Raw genomic sequence first — 20,889 nt, forward strand, 5'->3', positions numbered from 1 at the left:
TTTCAAATTAATTTTCTACACAAAATCAACTTTCATTTATAACTGGGTAAGAATATTAACTGATTTCTCCATGAAGTGTATTTTAAAAAGTATTACTGCATGTTAGTAAAAGGCAAGTAAATGGAAACAAATGATTCACGTATTTCTCTTCCTATTGTTTTCTGAAACTCCGCTGGAGGAAAAGCATATACCAAAATTATGGTTTTGGGGATCCATCAATTTGACAATCCACTCTTGGATCATACTAAGTTTATTTACTCTGACACAGAAGGACTTTCTCCAGTATTTATTCACTTTCTTCAGATAGTTTGTTCTGTATGTGCATCTTTTCAGCAATTAAAGGATACTGAAAGTTACTATGAATACACTAACAAATTTCAATTCAACACTGTTTTGCGGGTCTCATGTAAAAACAGTTTTCTAGAAAACTGAGAGATACTTGACTTTCAAGAAAGATATAAATCTTATGTTACTCTTCAAGTTTTTTGTATAGTAGTAATGCAAATGGAGTTCCACTTCAAAACTTTTTTTAAAAACAAGTACGTCCAAAAGTCAATGAGCCAAAAAATAACTGCATTTCATAAAGACCAACAGACATTACGAATGTAATTCAACAGTCATAACAAAGTTTAAAATAAGACAAAAACAAAACTTACAGCCTGAAATTATTCTGATTCCATAAACATTCTGATCAATCTGTCCAAATGTACGAATGTTGCAAGTGAGCTGAGTATTTAATAAAGATGTATCTGTAAACGTGACACTAGATGCTGTTCTGTTTATGATGGTATACTGTTCTTTAGGAACAGTAAGATGGTTTGTTTTCCAGAATATATAACTAGCATTTACATGAAAATAATCCATACATTTTTCTTTTAGCACACAAACCGCAGTGAAATTAGAACCAAGTTGTACAACTGGAGATTCAGGTTTGATATAACCACATGGATCTAGAAGTTCACCTGAAAAAGAACAAGAGAAAATATAAAAATGGATTGAATTATTCTAATATTCTAATATTCCCCTCCCGCCCTCAGATGTGTGTGGGTGCTTATGTCTGCCCCAGCCAACGGAGTGCTATGTGACTATCTAGACTGTTACAACAATACAACTTTCAACTAGTGTTCTTTTTCTCTTGGGACATTTGTCCTTGGAACCCAGTCACATGTTGCAGGGAAGCCAAGGTGACATGGGGAGACCACATGTGGTGTTCTGGCCAACAAGCCTAGCAAAGCCCTCAGCCTACAGCCAGCATCAACACCAGACATATAAGTGAATGTGCCTTCAGATGATTCTAGTCCCCAATCTTTGAATATTCCAGGTAACGCCCCAGACATCACAGTGCAAAGATGAAATAGTCCAGCTATGCCCAACTTTTATTCCTGACACACACACAAACCGTAAGAAATAATACTGTCATTTCAAGCCATGAAGTTTTAGAGTAAATTGTGAGGCAGCAAAACATACTTCTGTTATTTTGAACATTTTTTTCAATAATTTGGCAGAAAACAGACACACACAAACACCTACCAAATTAGCAAAGGACAAGACTATGAAGGATTGCCAACACTTTGGATGTTAGTATTAGAATTAAAATTATTTTAAAAGATTAGACCAAAAGGCCAAAACTAATATAATGAAATTTGCCAGAGAAGAAAATATCGCTCATTTAGGCTGAGATTAAATAAATATAGGGTAAGGCAGAAGTGGATTAAAAGTAATTCATGTGAAAACCTAAGAATTTTCACTGACCAGTAGCTTAACAAGAAACTATGGTCTATCTTAGCTGGCAAAAAACTATGCTGAGTAAGAAAGATCTGAAGAAAGTTCAGATCAAAGTAAGTAATAAAATGACTATTCTTAGACCATGTCCAGTTCTGGTACATTAATTTTTTTTCTTAAATGCATTTTTATTAGAACCTCAATAATAATTCTATAATTACTATCCTTTTTATAATGTTTACTGTGGGCCAGGCATTGTCCAGATGCCTTGTGTATAGTAACTCATTTAATCCTCACAGTACCCCTAGGAGACAGGAATCATTGTTATCTCCATCTTATAGATCAAGAAACTAATACAGATCAAGCGACTGGCCTAAGTCCTATAGCTGGTAAGTGCGAGAGGTGTGATGGTCTATTATTTCAAATGTGCTATGGGCAACCAAGAGAAGAATCAGGAGGGTAATCAGCATGTATAGGGTTAGAAGCCAAGTCCTATAAAGAATAATTAGGACAACTGGGTAAGTTTAGTTTGGGCAAGAGAGGCCTTAGAGACACATGAAAGCAGTCCTTCAATATTTTCCAAGAGTTGAACAGTGGGAAGAGAAAGTGGGATTACTCTAGAACTAGGGATAATGGGAAAAAGTAACAAGAAGGAAAATTTGGGCTCAAGAATAAGGGAAGATTTTCTCAACAACAGCAATTTCCAAAATAAGTCTTATGTCACTTGAAGTGTTCAAAAAGAAATCGCATTCCTAGATTTAGAAAGAGGATGATTTACAGCAGTGCTTCTCAATCTGTGGTGAAAGATCAGTTTGGTTTTTTACCCCCAATCTTTCACAGACTTACACTTTTGCTCTATACCATGTTTAATGAGATAAGTCCAGTGATCACATGCTTGGATGTCACGGCTATGTCAAACTGTTAAGAGTTTCTAAACATATATTCTTAATTTCTGTACTTCTCTCATTGTGAATTAGTAACAACCAATTCTCAGACAGGCATCAGGCTGTGGACCAGTTTGAGCAGTACTGCTCCAGACCTCTTTATTCTGGTATCACGATCACATTGCTGTTCAGTGACACCTTTGGCTATTAAAAAGTGAAGTGCTAAAAGTTAACAGATTTTCTCCTATGTATTAAAAAAAATGCCCAAAAAACCAACAACATATTTTTCCCCCCTCCCACCTTAAAATTATTGTTAGTATACCTAAACAGCATTTAGGATTACTGGGTGACTGTTTCTACTCAAACTATAATTTATCAGGAGTATTTTTACATTTCAAAATCATTTTTAGGTTAGGACAGCATTATTCTCTCAATAATGAGCCTAGAAAAAATAAAAACATTAACATAATTATGAAGCATAAGCTTAATTATATAAAAATATATAAACCTGATTTGTGAGATTGGGAGGTAGGGTATTTTCATGAACCTTACCTACACATTCAGTGGTGAAGAAAATAAACAATGCGTGCACTATCCAAGTCTGCAATGCCAACATCTTGCATTAGATATTTCTGTAAAAGACACATATAGTATTATTTTTATTATTTTTTCTCTTACTACACATAGTAAGTAAAGACACAATTCCTAACACTTTTGTTTCCACTGGATAGCTGTCTTCTAAAAGGTGGTAAAATTTTATGAGAATGCAGAAAATAAATTTAAGTCTTCAAAATATTTTTCTTTATTCCCACTGGAGTTATGGCTATGTAAAATAGTGATGGAACACAACTTATACTTTAAGGTTAATTAAAAGAGCAATCCTGTTTCTTTATTATGTGAAGACTTACACTATTAGTAAATGCTGTGTGAGACAGTACTTCAGAGAGACAAATTTCTACATGGCAAAACCCACCAAAAGCAACCTCAAAAGATATTTGCAAAATGGAAAAAAAAGTCTGTAATTCATACCATGACCAAAAATATCCCCTACTATATGAAGAATGTCTACAAATCACTAGAAAATTCCAACACCTAGTAGAAAAACTAGCAAGGTGAGCTGAATAGGCAATTTATAGAAAAGAATATACAAATTATTTAAAACATATGAAATGATACTTTCAACCTCACTCATAATGAGAGGTGCAAATTAAACTACCCCAGAGAGGAATGCAAGATGATACAGACACTTTGGAAAACAATTAGGCAGTTCTTTACCAAGTTAAATGTACATAATAATAATCCATATTTCCACTCCGAAGAATGTATCCAAGAGAACTAAAAATACATGTCCACATGAAGACTTATATTCAAATGGTCATAGCAGCTTTATTCGTAACAGTCCCAAACTAAAAACAACCCAAATGTCTATCAACTGGAGAACAGATAAACAAATACCCAAACAACGGTATATCCATACAATAGAATACCACTCAGCAATAAAAGGGAATGAATTAGTGATATATGCAATAGCATGAATGAGAATGAATCTCAAAAGCATTAGCTGAATAAAGGAAGACACACAAAACAGGCTATGTACTCCTGAATTCCATTTACAGGTATTTGACAAATGGCACAACCAGGGTGACAGAAAGCAGATCAGGGGGCTGGCTTGGGCTGAAGTGGAAAAGGGGAATAAATGTAAAGAGGCACAAAAGAACTTTCAGGGGTGATAGGAATGTTCCATGACCTGATTAGGGTAGTGATAAAACTCTATCTGTCAAAATTCACTAAATTGTGTCAAGAATTATGAAAGCACTGAGATTTTACCCTACTTGCAAGCGAACTAGTCTGCTAGTCCCATGGATACTGGCAGAAGACATGAGACTCCTGTGTCAGAGACAAACGACCTTATTACTCATACCAGGAGCAGCATTTTCAGAGTTATCAGCATTTTTTTGCGCCAGCTGCCTGGGCCCCAATTCCGACAGAGCATTGTGAAGAGGGACTGGTAACACCTGTACACACAGTGGGTCATGTTATAGGAGGGAAGACTGAGCTTAAGAGACCCAGATCTTTTAAAATGGCAGTAAGCATGCCTGCCTTTTACTGTGGAGAGAGACACTATCTCTGTTTTCCAAGGCTGTAAACAAACCTTCAAGAGACGTATGGGGAATTGTTTCCTAACAAATTGTACACTAAAAATTGATGAATTTTATTCTTTATAAATTAAACCTCAATTAAAAACCAACAAAATGTACCCAGGCAAGGTATATAGTCAAAAGAAATGAGTGCTTCACTCCTCTAAAAGACATGTACAAGAACGTTCATACAAGTTTTATTTAAGTACAGAAAAGCAGAAGCAACCAAAAACACAAACACAGTAGAACAGAAAAATTCAAGTAACTCAACCATAGCAATGAAAAAAGAATTACAGGTACTCACAACATGACTGAATTTCCTATATAACAGAGAAGAAATGAGACACAAAAATGTATATGAAGTTCAAAATCAGGCAAATGTAATCTGTGGTGATAGAGAATAGTGGTTATCTTTTTTGGGGGGTGGGGAAGAGGGCAGAAGTGAGCATTCTGGGATGCTGGACATGCTCTAGACTTTGAACTAGATGGTGATTAAAAATTTACTGAGCTATAAACTTGTGATCTGTGGACTTTATTGTATGTAAGTTGTACTTAGTAAAAACAGTAAACAAAACAAAATGACCCCCGTATCATTTCCAGTTTTGGCAAAAATATAAAAAATTAAAAATTATCAACACAGTATTTTGAGACTATGACATAAAGGCATTCTCAACTCTGCATTTATAGTGTAAAATGGCATAACCTTCCCAACAAACTGTGGGAATTTAAAACTGAATTTTATTGTTTGTAAATTAGAGCTCAATTATAAATAAAAGAACTATCCAGATAAGGTGTATGCCCAGTTTTGCATTATCGATCAAAATTAAAATATATATACGTTTGAATCTAATGATTCTACTTCTAGTATTTTATCCTATAGATATGAGCAAAACAATACACAAATAAGGTTATTCACTACAGCAGTTTTTAATAAAAGATTGATGCACAAATAGGGGACTAGTTAAATTATGGTACATCCAAATATAGCATACATGTAGCTACAAAAAAGATGAGGAAGTTCTAGATCTCTTCCTAGAGAGGTGTAAAGATATCTAAAATACATAAATAAATAAAATAAACTATTGTTAAGGAAGAGAACAGTGTATTTGTTATTTGTGGGGAGAAACCAAAAAAAGACAAAACACACACTCATTTCCTTATACACACATAAAATACCTCTAGAAGGATAAACACTCAAAGACTGGCTGCCACTGGATGAGATACCAGGGTAGGATGGAGATGCTCTACCATATATTCTTTGCACCTTTCCAATGTTGTACCATGTGACTTCAGTACTTAGTCAAAAACTAAATTTAAATTAAAAAATATTTGTGTAAACTCTCTCCCCCAAATAAAACTATGAAGTTCTTGATGAGGGCTTCACAGTACTGCATTTGGAATACAGTGGCTTTTTTATTAAATATCAATACTAACTTGACTTTATGTACTCCCTACCCATGTAACAGTCACTCTATAATTTGCTCAGGATAAAAGAATGAAGTTGTAGGAACCATTTTCCTCCACCTGTTTTATTTACTTCCTAACTTTAAATAGTCCTATATTAGAAAAATCCACATCATTCAACTGTTCATCAAAAACAAAATGAAGAAAATACCTGAGCATGCTGGGAGAGCAGTATGTGGTCATGCCACCCTGACCACCCACACCAAGTACCTTGTTCACACTGTAGAGAGGATTCTCTATAGTTCCTGGAAACTGGCAATCTTTTTATTGATGCACTATATTCTTAGAACAAAACTCTGACACAAGAGGTCCCATAAAGGTATTTATAGTTACCACAAAGCAATTAGATTTATCTAAGCAGGGCCATGAAACACAGTATGTAAAAGGAAAACAGGCAAAGAAGGTTTCACATTTTAATAGTTAGAAAGTAACGTTTCCTGGGACGCCCAGGTGACTCCATTGGTTAAGCATCAAGCACCTGCCTTCAGCTCAGGTCATGATCCCAGGGTCCTGGGATTGAGCCCTGAGTCAGCTCCCTGCTCAGTGGGGAGTCTACTTCTCCCTGTGTCCCTCCCCCTGCTTATGTGCAGGCTCTCTCTCTCAAATAAATAAAATCTTAAAAAAAAAAAAAAAAAAAAGTAACGTTTCCTAATTTTTAAAGGATTGTCATTGGGATGTGATGAAGAAACATCTTTTCAGAGTCCCAACCTAAGAGATGGAAGCACAGTAGCACTATCTAAAATACTAAATGCAATATAGTCAACTTCATTTTGGGGCTTATCTTGTTTTAAAATGGACAGAATTGACAGTATACTGCCAAAAGAGAGGAACACCTCTCTTTTCATTTTGACAACAGTACACATTATCCTCCCGCATCTCTGGCAGAATTTTCCATGCATATATTATAACCACATACTGCATACAATGATTTTCCTTGAAATTTGCATCTTATCTTGGAAGATTCTATGAAACCAAAACGTAACTCCTAAGCAGAGATACAGGGAAGGTTTATTCCAAGCACTGAGTGGTCCTTCTGGAGTGGCAATTCCTCAACTATGGTGGTTCAACACGGTAATGTGCTGAAAGGTGCTGTAAGATGCATCCCAACTAACTCACTATTGTTAAAGTAATAAAGTTTACAAATGATTAAAAAAAATTAAAACAAATCAAGATTATCCCTGTAGTTGATCATTCTTATTCATTTTCATTCCCATGAATTTTCTTTAGCGGGAGAAAATGCACTGGAGTTATAACTGATAAATATTTAATAGTTTTGCCCTTTATAAATTCTTTTTGCTACTTATAGATTATGATTTTTGAGTCTTTCTTTTTACTTTGATGCAAGGACAAAATGAAAAATCATGAGTAATATATTTAGATGTAGACTTCATGGGAGGAAGAATGTCAATATAAACTTAGTTACTATGGTAACATTACTCCTATAATTGTAGAACTACTAGTAGATGAACTATAATTGCCAAAAAGAAGGCAAAGTAATGTCTGTTGAATAAATAAACTGGGTAGGGATCAGGATGAGGAAAATTTCAGTATGGTATCATGTATACACATTATAGTGCTAGTTTGAATAAATTTGCAAAGAGTCAGTCATACCCACATTATATTTACTATTATTTTAAAAATTATCCAACTCTGCTCTCTTCTATTATTACTAATTATTAATTCATAGTAACACTTTGTATACTATTTTACATTACACAAGTGCTTTTATGTAAATTACTTCACCTGATTCTCCTAATATCCTAGAGATGGAGGCTGGTAGGGCAGGAATCATTATTTTATTATTTTAAGAGTTTATATTTTTAGAACAGCTTCAGGCTTAAAATGAAATTGAGAGGAAGATACAGAGAATTCCCACATACCCTCTGCCCCCACACATGCACAGCCTCTCCTATTATCAGTATCACTCACCGGAATGGTACATTTTACCAAGGATGAACCTACATTGACACACTTTAACTACTCTAAGTCTGTAGTTTACCTTAATGTCCACTCATGGTGTTGTACATCCAATGGGTTTCGAATGGCAAGGATTAATTACTGGAACTTCACAAAAGAAAAATTCTGACAGGTTAAGTTATTTACCCAAATCACAAAATTAGGAAGTGAAGAAACAGGGACTTGAAACTAAGTCTTCTGCCTCCAAAAGTCATGCTCTTTTTATTAGGTCTCACTATAAAGAGAGGAGAGCCTTGTTCAGAAAGCTGGCTTGGATAATAATATGCATTCTTCTTAAATCCTTGCCTGCTGTAAGCCTTCCTGAAAGTGTCCCGTTTTAGATACCTTCTGACCCTCAGTATAAAACAATCCCATAAACACTTATATAACAATATTTAAACATCCCACTGTTGTTTTGAAAAAATACTTGGAAACATTATCAGCCCCTCCATGCCTACTTCAAACTTCCCTGATGTTCATGTAGTATCACAGAAACATGAAAGGGACATTTTGTTGACTCTGACAAAAGCAGTTAAAGCAAATCTTTAAGAGAATCATACCTTTTACCTTTCACTAGCAGTTAAGGCTACTGACTCTTCAACTGCCGTACTATTTTATGCACACAGACATAAAAATTCAGTTTAAATTTCAGTACTAGGTTAAATTCTAGTGTAAATAATGGTGGTTCCTCTTTGAAATGTAAATGATAACTTCAAACTCAGGCAAGGAGTGAATCCTCCATTACTGTTTCACACATATTAAGCCTTTGATATAATTTAATAATATATAAGAAAGAAATTAAATTTACAATGATATATTAAAATGCAAAAGAAATAATTAAGTTTTCAAATGAAGAGAAGTTGAAAATATATCATGTAGAAGTCCCCTATAATCCCAGCAAGGTAACTAATGTGAACAATTTGGTGGATACTTTTGCAAAATCTTCTATTTATATAACATTATATTGTATAAATATATACTTTTACAAAAATGGGATCACAAAAATGTGCTATAACTTGTTTTCACTTACTACATTTGGATATATTTCTAAGTCAATACATAAAAATTAATTCTACTTATAGCATTTGTTCAAATTCACCTTCTCATATAGGTCTTCCCTGACCACCCAGTATTGCTTATCCCCCTTTCCTATTTTTTCTCAATGGCACTTAGCACTTTCTAAAATGACTTGGCAAACATTTCCTGTAAAGGGCCAGATAATAAATATTTTAAATTTTGTGGCTATTAAGGTCTCTGTTGCAACTAGTCGACTTTGTTACAGACAGTATGTAAACAAATGGGCATGGCTGAATTCTAATAAAACTATTTATTAAAGTATTTATTAAAATAGGATGGTCTGCAGACCATAGTTTGCCAACCCCTGCTCTAAAATAGTTTACTTATTTTATTGGCTGTCATGGGTTGAATTGGGTTTTCCTCCCTAAAGATATGCTGATGTCCTAACCCTCAGCATCTCATAATGTGACCCTGTTTGGAAATAGGGCTGTGGCTGATGTAATTAGTTAGGATGTCATAAAGGAGCAGAGTGGGGCCTTAATACAGTATGACTGGTTGTTGTTATGAAACAGAAACAAACAGGCACAATGCTGTGTGACAACACAAGCAGGTACTGGAGTGATGTAGCTATAAACTAAGAAATGCCAAGGACTAACTAAGGGCTACCACCAGGAGCTATGAAAAGGCAAGGAATGATTCCATCCAGAGTTTCAGAAGGACTTCTGGCCTCCAGAACCTTAAGAGAATAAACTCCTGTAATTTTAAATCACCCAGTTTGTGGCACTTTGTTACAGCAGCCCTGGGAAACTAACACATTGTCTGTGCACCTAAAATAGAATGTTAGCAAATTAGGCTAAGAAATTTTGTCTGTTTTGTTTCCTCCTATCTTCCAACCATCAAGAATCACACCCAGCTACTATATAGTAAGCACCTCAGTATCTTTGTTGGATAGATAAACTGACTTTCTTGCTGTAAGCAGGTACATAATATATTAGTGGAATAAATATACTGTAATATAACTAGTCCCAAGTCTTTGTATGGGCATAAGCTTTCATTTCTCTTGGGAAAATACCTAGACGACTAGCTAGGTCATATCTATGGTAGGTATATATTCATATTCTTCTTTGGTGATGTGTCTGTTCAAATATTTTGCTCGTTTTTAGACTAGGTGTGTTGTTTTCTCAATATTATGTTTAGAAAGTTTTAAAAAATAAAATTCTAGATACAAGGTCTTTATTAGAAAATTCTTTTTTAAGTATTTTCTCCCAATCTGTGGCTTATCTTCCCATTCTTTTACTGTGCTTTTTTAAACGAAATTTATGACTTTATTATTTATTTTATTTATTTTTAGATTTTATTTATTTATTTGAGAGAATGAGAGAGAGAGAGCACATGAGAGGGGGGAGGGTGCACATGCTGAGCAGGGAGCCCGATGCGGGACTCGATCCTGGGACTCCAGGATCATGACCTGAGCCGAAGGCAGTCGCTTAACCAACTGAGTCACCCAGGCGCCCTTTTACTGTGCTTTTTAAAGAGCAGAAATTTTCATTTTAATCGAGTCCAATTTATTAACTAGTACTTCTGGTATTGTATCTAAGAAATCCTTGCCTAACCCAAAGTCTCAAAGGTCTTCTATATTTTCTAGCTCAAAGTTTTATAGTTTTAGGTTTTATTAGGTCTATCAACTATTTTGAGGTAATTTTTATATATGGTGTAAATCAGGTATTCAAGTTCATTTTGTTACATCCGGGTAGCAAATTGTTTCTGAACTATTTGTAGAAAAGCTACCCTTTCTCAAGTGAATTGCCTTTACACTTTCATCAAAAATCAGTTATCCATACATGTGTGGGTCTATTTATATACTCTCTATTCCATGGTCGGGCAAACTTTTTATGTAAAGGGCCAGGGAATAAATTTTTAGGCTTTGTAGACCACAATGCTTCTGTTGGAACTACACCATCTGCTGTTGTAGCACAAAAGCAGACACCGATAATATATAAACAAATGGGTGTCGCTGTGTTCTAACAATACTTTCCAAAAATAGGAGGCACCCTGGAGTTTACCTGTGAGTTCTAACTACCCAATTTCTGCTCTGTTCTGTTCCATTGATCTATTTACTTTTAAGTATTGAAATCAATGTTCTGTTTGGCCAGCATGGCTACTGCTGGATGGAGTGTTATATAAATGTCAATCAGACCAATCTGGTTGATAGTGTTATTCAAATCTTCTATATCTTTAGTCATTTTCTATTTCCTCTGTCAATTATTGAAAAGGGGGTTTGATATCCCCAAATATAACTGTAGCTTTATTTCTTCTTTCAGTTCTTTCAGATTTTGCCCTATTTTGAAGCTACATTATTAGGCACATAAATGTAAGGTCTTGAGGAAGCGATTCTTGTTATCATTGTGCAATGACTTTCTTTACCAATGGTCATATTCTTGGCTCTGAAATCTACTTTGACATCATTATAGACATCTAATCTTCTCTTCCATTAGAGTTATCATGGTATATCTTTCCCCATTCTTTTATATTTTACCTATTTCTTTCTTCATATTTAAAGAGCCTTGTTTTTTATGTTTTGTTTTGGTAGGTAGCGTACAGTTGTATCTAATCTGACAACCTCTGCTTTCAGGCCACTTATATTTAATACCATTATTGATATAGTTAGGTTTAAAGCTATCATCTTAAAATTTTTTTTTTTAAGATTTTATTTATTTGCGAGAGAGAGAATGAGAGACAGAGAGCATGAGAGGGAGGAGGGTCAGAGGGAGAAGCAGACTCCGTGCTGAGCAGGGAGCCCGATGTGGGACTCGATCCTGAGACTCCAGGATCCCAACCTGAGCCGAAGGCAGTCGCTTAACCAACTGAGCCACCCAGGCGCCCTAAAGCTATCAACTTTATATTTGTTTTCTACCTATTTGATCTGTTCTCCCTCTTCTTCTATTTCTGTCATTTGTGTTAAGTGACTATTTTTTATGATTTCCATTTTGTCTTTCTTTTTGGCTTATAAGCTATTAATTCTTTGTTTTGGTATCTTAGTGATTACTTTGAGATTTATAGTATACATCTTAAACTTATCAGTCTACAGCACCTCACGCACAGTAAAGTATACTAGAGTATACATCCATTTCTCCCCTCTGGATCTTTACGCTATTTTTGGCATACAACTTACTTTTACATATTTTATAAACTTCAGATGTACTTTATATATGTTGTAAACCATACTGTCATTGTTTTTGTTTAAATAATTATTTTAAAAGAGATTGCAATAATACAAATATCTTGTGTATACATCCATGTCTACTACCATTCCTAGAGCTTCTCACCCTTTGTCTAAGGTCTACATTTTCATCTAATATTTTCCTTCTGTCTGAAGGATATTATTTTATTATTATTTGTAATGTGGGTCTGCTGGTGATGGATTCTTTAAGTTTCTATATACCTAAAAATATTTCATTATTATTTTTCATAGATATTTTCACTAGGTATAGATTCTCAATTTTTCTTTCAGTACTTTAAAAATGTAGCTATTAAGTTCTTGCATGCACTGTTTCTAATGAGAAATCTACTATCATCCTTATCTTTCTTCTTTTGTATGAAAAGTCTCTTTTCTCCTCTGGATGCATATAAGTTTTTTACAACTAGTTTACCACTAATTTTGAGCAATCTGACTGTAATGCACCTTGGTAAAGTTTTCGTCATGTTTCTGGTGCTTAAGAGTTTGTTGAACTTCTAGGATCTGCTGGTTTAAATAGTTTTCATCAAATCTAGAAAAATTGTGGCCATTATTTCTTTGAATATATTTATCTGTGACCCTCGTGCTCCTACCCTTGAGGATTCTAATAACATGTATTATTAGGATGCTTGAAGTAGTCCCCCAGCTCACGGCTCAATCCACTTTTTCCTTTTTTTCTATGTTTTATGATAATTTCTACTGCTGTGTCTTTAGGTTTACTGATCTTTTTGTCTGCAATGTCTAATCTACCATGAATCCTAACTTGTGTATTTTTCATTTCACACACCATATTTATCATCTCTAGAGGTTTAACTGGGTGTTTTTCACATATTCTATAATTCTACCTAACTTTTTGAACATATAGGACGCAGTTATAATAACTTTTAATTTCTCTGGTAATTCTAACATCTATGTCAGCTCTGGGTTAGTTTTAATTAATTTTTCTCATTATACATTGTACTTTCAAGCCTCTTACATGCCTGGTAATTTCTGATTGGATGTTGCACACTGAATTTCACCTTATTTGCTATTGGATCTGTATTGGATTTTTTTAGATTTCTATAATCTTTTCTTTTTAAAGATCAATTGGGCCACCCAAACGCCCCTGTATTTCTATATTCTTGAACTTTGTTCCAGGACACAGTTAAGTTACTTGGCAAAGCATGGTCCTTTCATGTCTTGCTTTTAAGATACACTGGTAACTAGGTATTTACCTGAAGAATACAAAAATATTAATATAAAGGGATACATGCACCCCTATGTTTACAGTAGCATTATCTTTAACAGCCAAATCATGGAAATAGCCCAAGTGTCCACTGACTGATGAATGAAGGAGATGTGTGTGTACATACACATATGTATATATGTATACACACACACACACACACACACACACACACACACAGAGGAATATTACTCAGCCATCAAAAAGAATGAAATCTTGCCATTTTCAATGATGTGGATGGAACTGGAGAATATTATGCTAAGTGAAATAAGTCGGAGAAGACAAATACCACATGATTTCACTCATATATGGAATTTAAGAAACAAAACAAAGGGGAAGAAAAGAAAGGCAAAGAAACAAACTTAAAAAAAAAAGATCTATTTATTTGAGAGGGAGCAGACCCCTTGCTGAGCAGGGAGCCTGATGGAGGGCTTGATCCTGGGACCCTGAGATCATGACCTGAGCTGAAGGCAGATGCTTAATTGACTGAGCCACCCTGGCGCCCCCCAGACTGTTAACTATAGAAAACAAACTAATAGTTACCAGAGGAGAGATGTGTGGGGGGATGGGTGAAATAGGTGATGGGGATTAAGGAGTGCACTTGTGACGAGCACTGGGTGTAGTATGGAAGTGCTGAATCACTATATTGTAAACCCGAAATTAATATCATGTTCAAATCCCAGGAATTTAAACAAAAACTTAAATATACTGGGTGGGATTGGAGCAATGCTTATTCTAGAGTGATTTGTTTCCTACTACTGAGGCAGGATCCTTCTTTGTCTCTATCCAATATCCCATGAGTCAAATGGTTTCCAACCTGGCTGGTGAGGACAGGAACCTTTCCTGACCCAATGGAAGCACCAAGTGCTGTTATCTTTACCACCTCCAGGAGGTTCTTTCCCTGGTCTGTAGTAATTTCTTTACATGCATGCACTGGTCAGCACTCAGGTAAATAGCTGAATAGGACCTCTGAAGCTTTCAAGAGTCCTCTAGTATTCTGCTTTGTGAACTCTAGCTCCTTTGGTATTCCCAGCCATTTCCACAGGTCAAAGAGAATCCACAGAGCTTACCTTGGATTACCCCGACCTGTGCCATGGCCTGGAAACTTTCTCAAGGTAGTAGGCTAGTGCAATCATAGGGTCCATCTTATTTGTTTCCCATCTATCAAGACCACTGCCTTTCATTATTCAGTGTCAAGTGTCTTGATTATCACTGTTTCATGTGTTTTTTTGTTTTATGGTTGTTTCAGGCAGAAGGGTAAATCTTATCCTCCTCATCCCATTTTGGCCCTAAGTGCAAGTTGCCTAGTCATTTGGATACCAAATCAAGCAAGGATTACATGATAAAACTATTGTCAAACTATTATGCATATTGGTGTGACAAATCCTAATTAAAGCATTTGCAAATTAATTTTAGCAACATACATGAAAACAAAAAACCCCATAAATACAAGTATTAAGCCTAAAAATAGGGGCACGTGGGTGGCTCAGTCGGTTATGCATCTGCCTTGGGCTCAGGTCATAATCCCAGGGTCCTGGGATGGCACCCCAAGTCAGGCTCCTTGCTCAGTGGGGAGTCTGCCTCTCCCTCACCCTCTACCCCTCCCCCCATCCTGCTCGTGCTCTCTCTCTCCCTCGAATAAATTAATTTAAAAAATCTTAAAAAAAAAAAAAAAAGCCTAAAAGTATAAGTATGGTCCATTAAGCAAAAAGATAAAATATTACCCACTGTATTAAGAAAACTATACAATCATTCCAATAGATGCTTGAAAATCATCTGATAATATTCAACAGCTGTTCACTTAAAATTTAAAAATAACAACAAAGTGTCAAAAAAACAAAGACTGAAAGAGACCATCCTTATCTTGATGCAGTGTAACAAAGAAGAGGATAGATTCTGGAATCAGACTGCCTTTGTTCAAATCCCAACTCTTTATTTTTTGTAAAACATCTTAGCCAAGTTATTTGATATCCCTCACTTTCATTTTCCTTATCTGTAAAATGAGGATAACACCACCACCTACCCACATACCACCTAGGACTTTTGTGAAGATTAAATAGTCAATAAACATAAAGCACTTACAATTTACCTGGCTCATAGTATGTACTCAATAAACGGTAATCTGTTGCTATCAGTGCAGCTCTTGCTGTTGCTGCCACAATCCGTTATCAGAAACCTAGAGCAAACATCATATTCAAAAATAAAAATTAGAAGCATTTCTATCAAAGTCAAAATTCAAACAAGATGCTTGGGAGTCATCACTTATTCAACACTGTTCTAGATGGCTTAACCAAAAATAGAACAAATGATGATATAAAAATGGAAAAAGAAAAGCTTGTAGATGATATTATCTATTGAGAAAAAGAATGAGAATCAAATGACAAACTACCACAACTACTGAGCGTTTAACATAATAGTTAAACAAAAGATCATCAAAAAACGTAGCTCTCCTATATACCAGGAATAACCAATTAAAATGTAAAAGAAAAAATCCTATTCACAATAGCATCAAAAACTATAATAACTAAGAAAAAATCTAATCAGAACTATGTAATAACTTTATACAGAAAACTATAAACCCTTACTAAACAGCTCATCAGTTAAGACTTAAATACCATGGAATGGAAAACAAAATATACATAGTACAGACATTGGTTCTTCACAAATTACTATCTTCATGTAACATAATTTAATCTAAATTACAAAGTAGTTTATTATAGAACTTTACAAACCAATTTAAAATGTCATATAAGACATTAGATAATAACCAAAAGCCCATTTTCAAAAGGAAGAATAAAAAAATACTTGCCCTATCATCTATTAAGGCACACCGCAACATTATAGTAATTAAGACAGGGCACTGCATGGGAGTAATTTGATCAATGGTATAAAACAAAAAATCCAGAAACAGACCCATATATATTTAAGAATTTAATCATCTGATAAAAAAAAAAAAGCACCTCATATCACTGGGGAAATAAAGGACCATTTAATAAATAGTACTGGGACAACTGGCTCCACAAGCAAAAAGATGAAGAGTTCTACTTCATTACACATACATACACTCCAGATTAAGGATCTTTAGATTTCAAGTATGGGAAGAAAATACAGAGTTATGTTTATGACCTTAGAGTCAGGCAAGTCCCCCTACACATTATCACTGACTGTTTTAGACATACGAAAAGGTTTACAGAGTATTTTGATGACGATTTACGTTCCCACTACAGCTTAAGAAATAAAACATAACACATATAGTTGAAGCCAAATAAACAGGTCTTGCTCTTAAGAAGTTTAAAATTTAGAGAGATAGAATATGCACAGAATGCTACGGGAGCATAGAGAATAACCCAATTCACAAAGGATCCAGGAAGGCCCAGAAATGAAATACAAGTAAAGATTTTCCTAAACAGAGAAAATAGCATGCATACACATGAGCTATAAGCCATCTTTGACTCTAAATGTCAAATGAAGATAATCAATAGCAAAATTCCAGCACGTGCCAGGGTACAAACCAGAGCTGTGGTATCTGAAACCCAGCTCTGATGAGTTTACTTTAGGGGATGGAGGTGAGGGTATATATACAACAGAACATCCAAACAAAAACAGATTGTGTAGACAACCAATATGAAATGCACTCTTCAGAAGTAATGATGAAACCAATCTACCTTAGAGCACAGGATGAAACTGATGAGTCTGAGTAAAGAGAAAATGAGGGTGCCTGGGTGGCTCAGTTGGTTAAGCGACTGCCTTCGGCTCAGGTCATGATCCTGGAGTCCTAGGATCGAGTCCCACATCAGGCTCCCTCTGACCCTCAACAGCTGTTCACTTAAAATTTAAAAATAACAACCAAGTGTCAAAAAAAACAAAGACTGAAAGAGACCATCCTTATCTTGATGCAGTGTAACAAAGAAGAGGATTGATTCTGGATTTCTTCTCCCTCTGACCCTCCCCCCTCTCATGCTCTCTCTATCTCATTCTCTCTCTCAAATAAATAAATAAAATCTTTAAAAAAAAAAGAGAGAAAATGAAAATTTGGAGGCAGAACATCCAAATTTTAACAGTGCAACAGGTTTACTGTGCTGAAAGGAATAAAGCTCCTGCTCTGAATATGTAAACATAAAGCTTTAAAATAATAATCTATGCTACAGCCACATTTCAACACATATAGTTCTCTTAGTCATGATCCATTAGCTAACTAATTCCTCATTAAGTCTCATTAAGATATACTAGACAGACACAGAATGAAAAAGAGACTGTAGACATTGTAACAAGGAGTGTTTCTGAACATTGTTGACCGGTTGTTTCTCGAATTTCTCTTATCTCCTGATTTCTACGTCATGGTATCATGTGGTTGAATTCTTTCATTTAGCTTCTTTATGTCTCCTTCACTGAATTCTCTGCTAGGGTTTACCTCCTGGCTATGAAAGTACCCAAGTACTTGGAATCTACTGTTTTTTAAAAATACCAACATATGAACACATAGGACTTGAAGTATCACTATCTCAAACAAAATAATTTCAAGAATTCTGGCTGGGATCTTTGATTCCAGTTATGTATCATTGTCTTGGATATTCTGCCTCTGACTCAAATAGAAAGGTCTAAAAACAATACACAAATACACACATGCTGGTGCACACATATAGATATAAATGCACTGACTTCTAAGAAAAGTTGTATCTTTTTCCCCCATCTAAGATCACCCTTCTTGAACTGCCTAAGTCAATGGGGTCAACTGTTGCCTCTTACCTATCCATTAAATTATAGCTTATCTAATCTTCTTTCATGATGTCTCTCCCATTTGTCTCTTCTTTTCTACCCTCTACCATGACTAACATAATTTAGGCACCGATCACCTTACTATTTATCTGCCTTCCTGCTTCCAGTCTCTTTCCATCCTCCAAATCATTCTGACATTATAGGTAGATGAATCTATCTAAAACACTACTTTAAACTCGTCACTCTTATCTTCAGAAGCTTTTTAAAGGGTCAATAATAATGCCAAATATTTTAGCTATTTAAGAACCTAAAAATTTGGCTTCATGTGCCTGTGTAAACTATCTTCTCCAGTATTTAAAATCTATTCCAGAGGGGCCCGCCTGGCTCAGCTGGTAGAGCAAGTGGCTCTTGATCTTGGGGTTGCTGAGTTCAAGCCCCACATTGTGTGTAGAGGTTACTTAAAATAAACAAATAAATAATAAAGTCTATTCTAAAAACCCCCTCTACTCAGACTGTTCCCTCAAGCTACCCCACCACTGCACATCTAAAGAGAATAGCAAACAATCTGCTGAAATTATTTATGTAGTTTCCCATATGCAAAGCAAATATTTAAGTTCTTCATTTTCCTTGACCTCATCATGCCATTCACATCTTGGTCTACTTTTTATCATTCCCTACTCCTATAGACTAAGCTCACTCCTACAGACTAAGCTCACGCCACAGTAAACTACTAGACTTTCTCTAACACACTTTGTTATTTCAGAGTTTGTGCTTCTACATATGCTATCCCCTGACTCTACAATGTCTTTTCCCAGACTCTGCTTTGCACCATGTATAACTTCGATGAAACATCATCTCTCCTGTGAAATTTCCCTGTTCCCACAAACATCTTTGCTCCCAATGCACTTGTGTACAGTTCTATAATAGGACTGGTAACACTGTACTGTAATTATTTGTTTCTATGTCTTGATATCCTCAGAATCTAAGATACTTTGAGGCACATAGAGGACAATCAAGAGTGGGTTTTAAAAGACCTCCTCGAATGGACATATTATTCTAGTCACTGCCAGTCAAGTATACTATATGAAGAGGGAATATATGCGTCACAGTTAAGAGCTCAGATTCTGAAGCCAGGCTATCTATGTATGAATTCTAGATCTACCCCTTATTAACTGTGTGGCACTGGACAAATTAAACCTCTCTTTGCTTTGGTTTCCTTCTTTGTAAAAGGAAGATAGTAACATTTACCTCCTAAGGTTATGAGGATTAAAAGAATACGGACAAAGTGCTCAGAACAGTGACTGGCACAAAATAAGTATTACATATGTATCGCCTATTATAATTAATATACCTTGGTTATTTCTGACTCTTTCTACATAGATCTTTTTTTTTAAAGATTTTATTTATTTATTTGAGAGAGAGAGAGAGAGAGAGAGGGAGAGAAACAGCATGAGAGGGGATAGGGTCAGAGGGAGAAGCGGGCTCCCTGCGATGCGGGACTCGATCCCAGGACTCCAGGATCATGACCTGAGCCGAAGGCAGTCGCTTAACCAACTGAGCCACCCAGGCGCCCATCTACATAGATCTTTATTTGGAATGGGTTTCCTTCATTTTTCTCTTTATCCAAATCTCATAAAGGTTTCAAGTCTGACCTCTGCTCAATCCTTTGATCATTCCAACCGTTAAATAATCACTCCCTGATTTAAATATAGCAGTTTCCCTATCATTCTACATTTAACTGAAACTGCCTTGCATCCTCACAATTTTTCATACATCTGTCAGCCCAATTTCTGTAAACTCTATAAAGGTCCTAAGAATACCTCATGCATCTTTGTGAATTCCTATAGCCAGCAGTAAGTGTTTAGTATTTGTTGTGTAAAATAATAAGAGTAGAAACTTCAACTCTGATCATGCAACCTTTGCACAATCAAAGAAATAGAGAAGACTGTTGAGAACATTCCACGCTTCTCTGGGAGCCAGGCTGCTAATGTATCAGGGCCAGGGAGTCTTGACTCCTGTTAAAATGAGAAGCTCTCACTTCTGTGGGGGGAAAAACCTTCCTTGCAGATCAGTTATGGGGAGTAGGCAAGTTCCCAAACCAAACTGTAGTAGTGGATCCTTTAGGAGAAATGTGTCAGCATGATAAAATGACCAACTGAGAGTACAGGATTTGGAATTACACAGATCTAGGTTTCACAGCGACCCTAACCCTCAGTTTCCTTCTCTATAAAGGATATCACAACATTTTACTTCATAGGTATATAATAATCGACATTCACCCTAATATTTAACTGCAGTGCAAATTCCCTTGGGAAAATTTTTAAATAAGCTGAAAATACTGCAACTCATAAATAAAAATGAGAACACTGTGCACGGTTTTCATTACTAAGAAAATATATTAACTTAGCTGGCAGCAGTATTTATAATATTCTCAATTACCTATGAGAAAATTAAACATGTATAGCATTGCCAATTATACAGACTTGAGGGGAAAATTCCACTACAAAACTTATTCTCCTTTTCTCACACTTT

At 35.5% G+C, this 20,889-nt stretch overlaps 1 protein-coding gene across 5 annotated transcripts in view; it reads right to left on the reverse strand.

Annotated features, from left to right (window-relative positions):
• IL6ST (interleukin 6 cytokine family signal transducer) overlaps positions 1-20,889 on the reverse strand; it is a 50,213-nt gene that overhangs the window by 27,959 nt on the left and 1,365 nt on the right. The window contains exons 1-4 of one of the 5 annotated variants that reach the window (XM_045895051.3): positions 17,307-17,427; positions 15,731-15,817; positions 3,159-3,238; positions 657-962 (exon numbers count right to left, since the gene is read on the reverse strand). In XM_045895051.3, coding sequence (XP_045751007.1) covers positions 657-962; positions 3,159-3,222 — 370 coding nt within the window. In that variant the 5' untranslated portion in view covers positions 3,223-3,238; positions 15,731-15,817; positions 17,307-17,427. Of the gene's footprint in view, positions 1-656; positions 963-3,158; positions 3,239-15,723; positions 15,818-17,306; positions 17,428-20,889 lie in introns of those variants that run through there. The other 4 variants (XM_064596134.1, XM_045895034.2, XM_045895043.2 and 1 more) reach the window with 4 other exon arrangements.

This window comes from Mirounga angustirostris, unplaced genomic scaffold, assembly GCF_029215605.1.
Source record: "Mirounga angustirostris isolate CCGP_5_RB_7025 unplaced genomic scaffold, mMirAng1.0.hap1 SCAF_7, whole genome shotgun sequence".
In the NCBI taxonomy this organism is placed as follows: Eukaryota; Metazoa; Chordata; class Mammalia; order Carnivora; family Phocidae; genus Mirounga; species Mirounga angustirostris.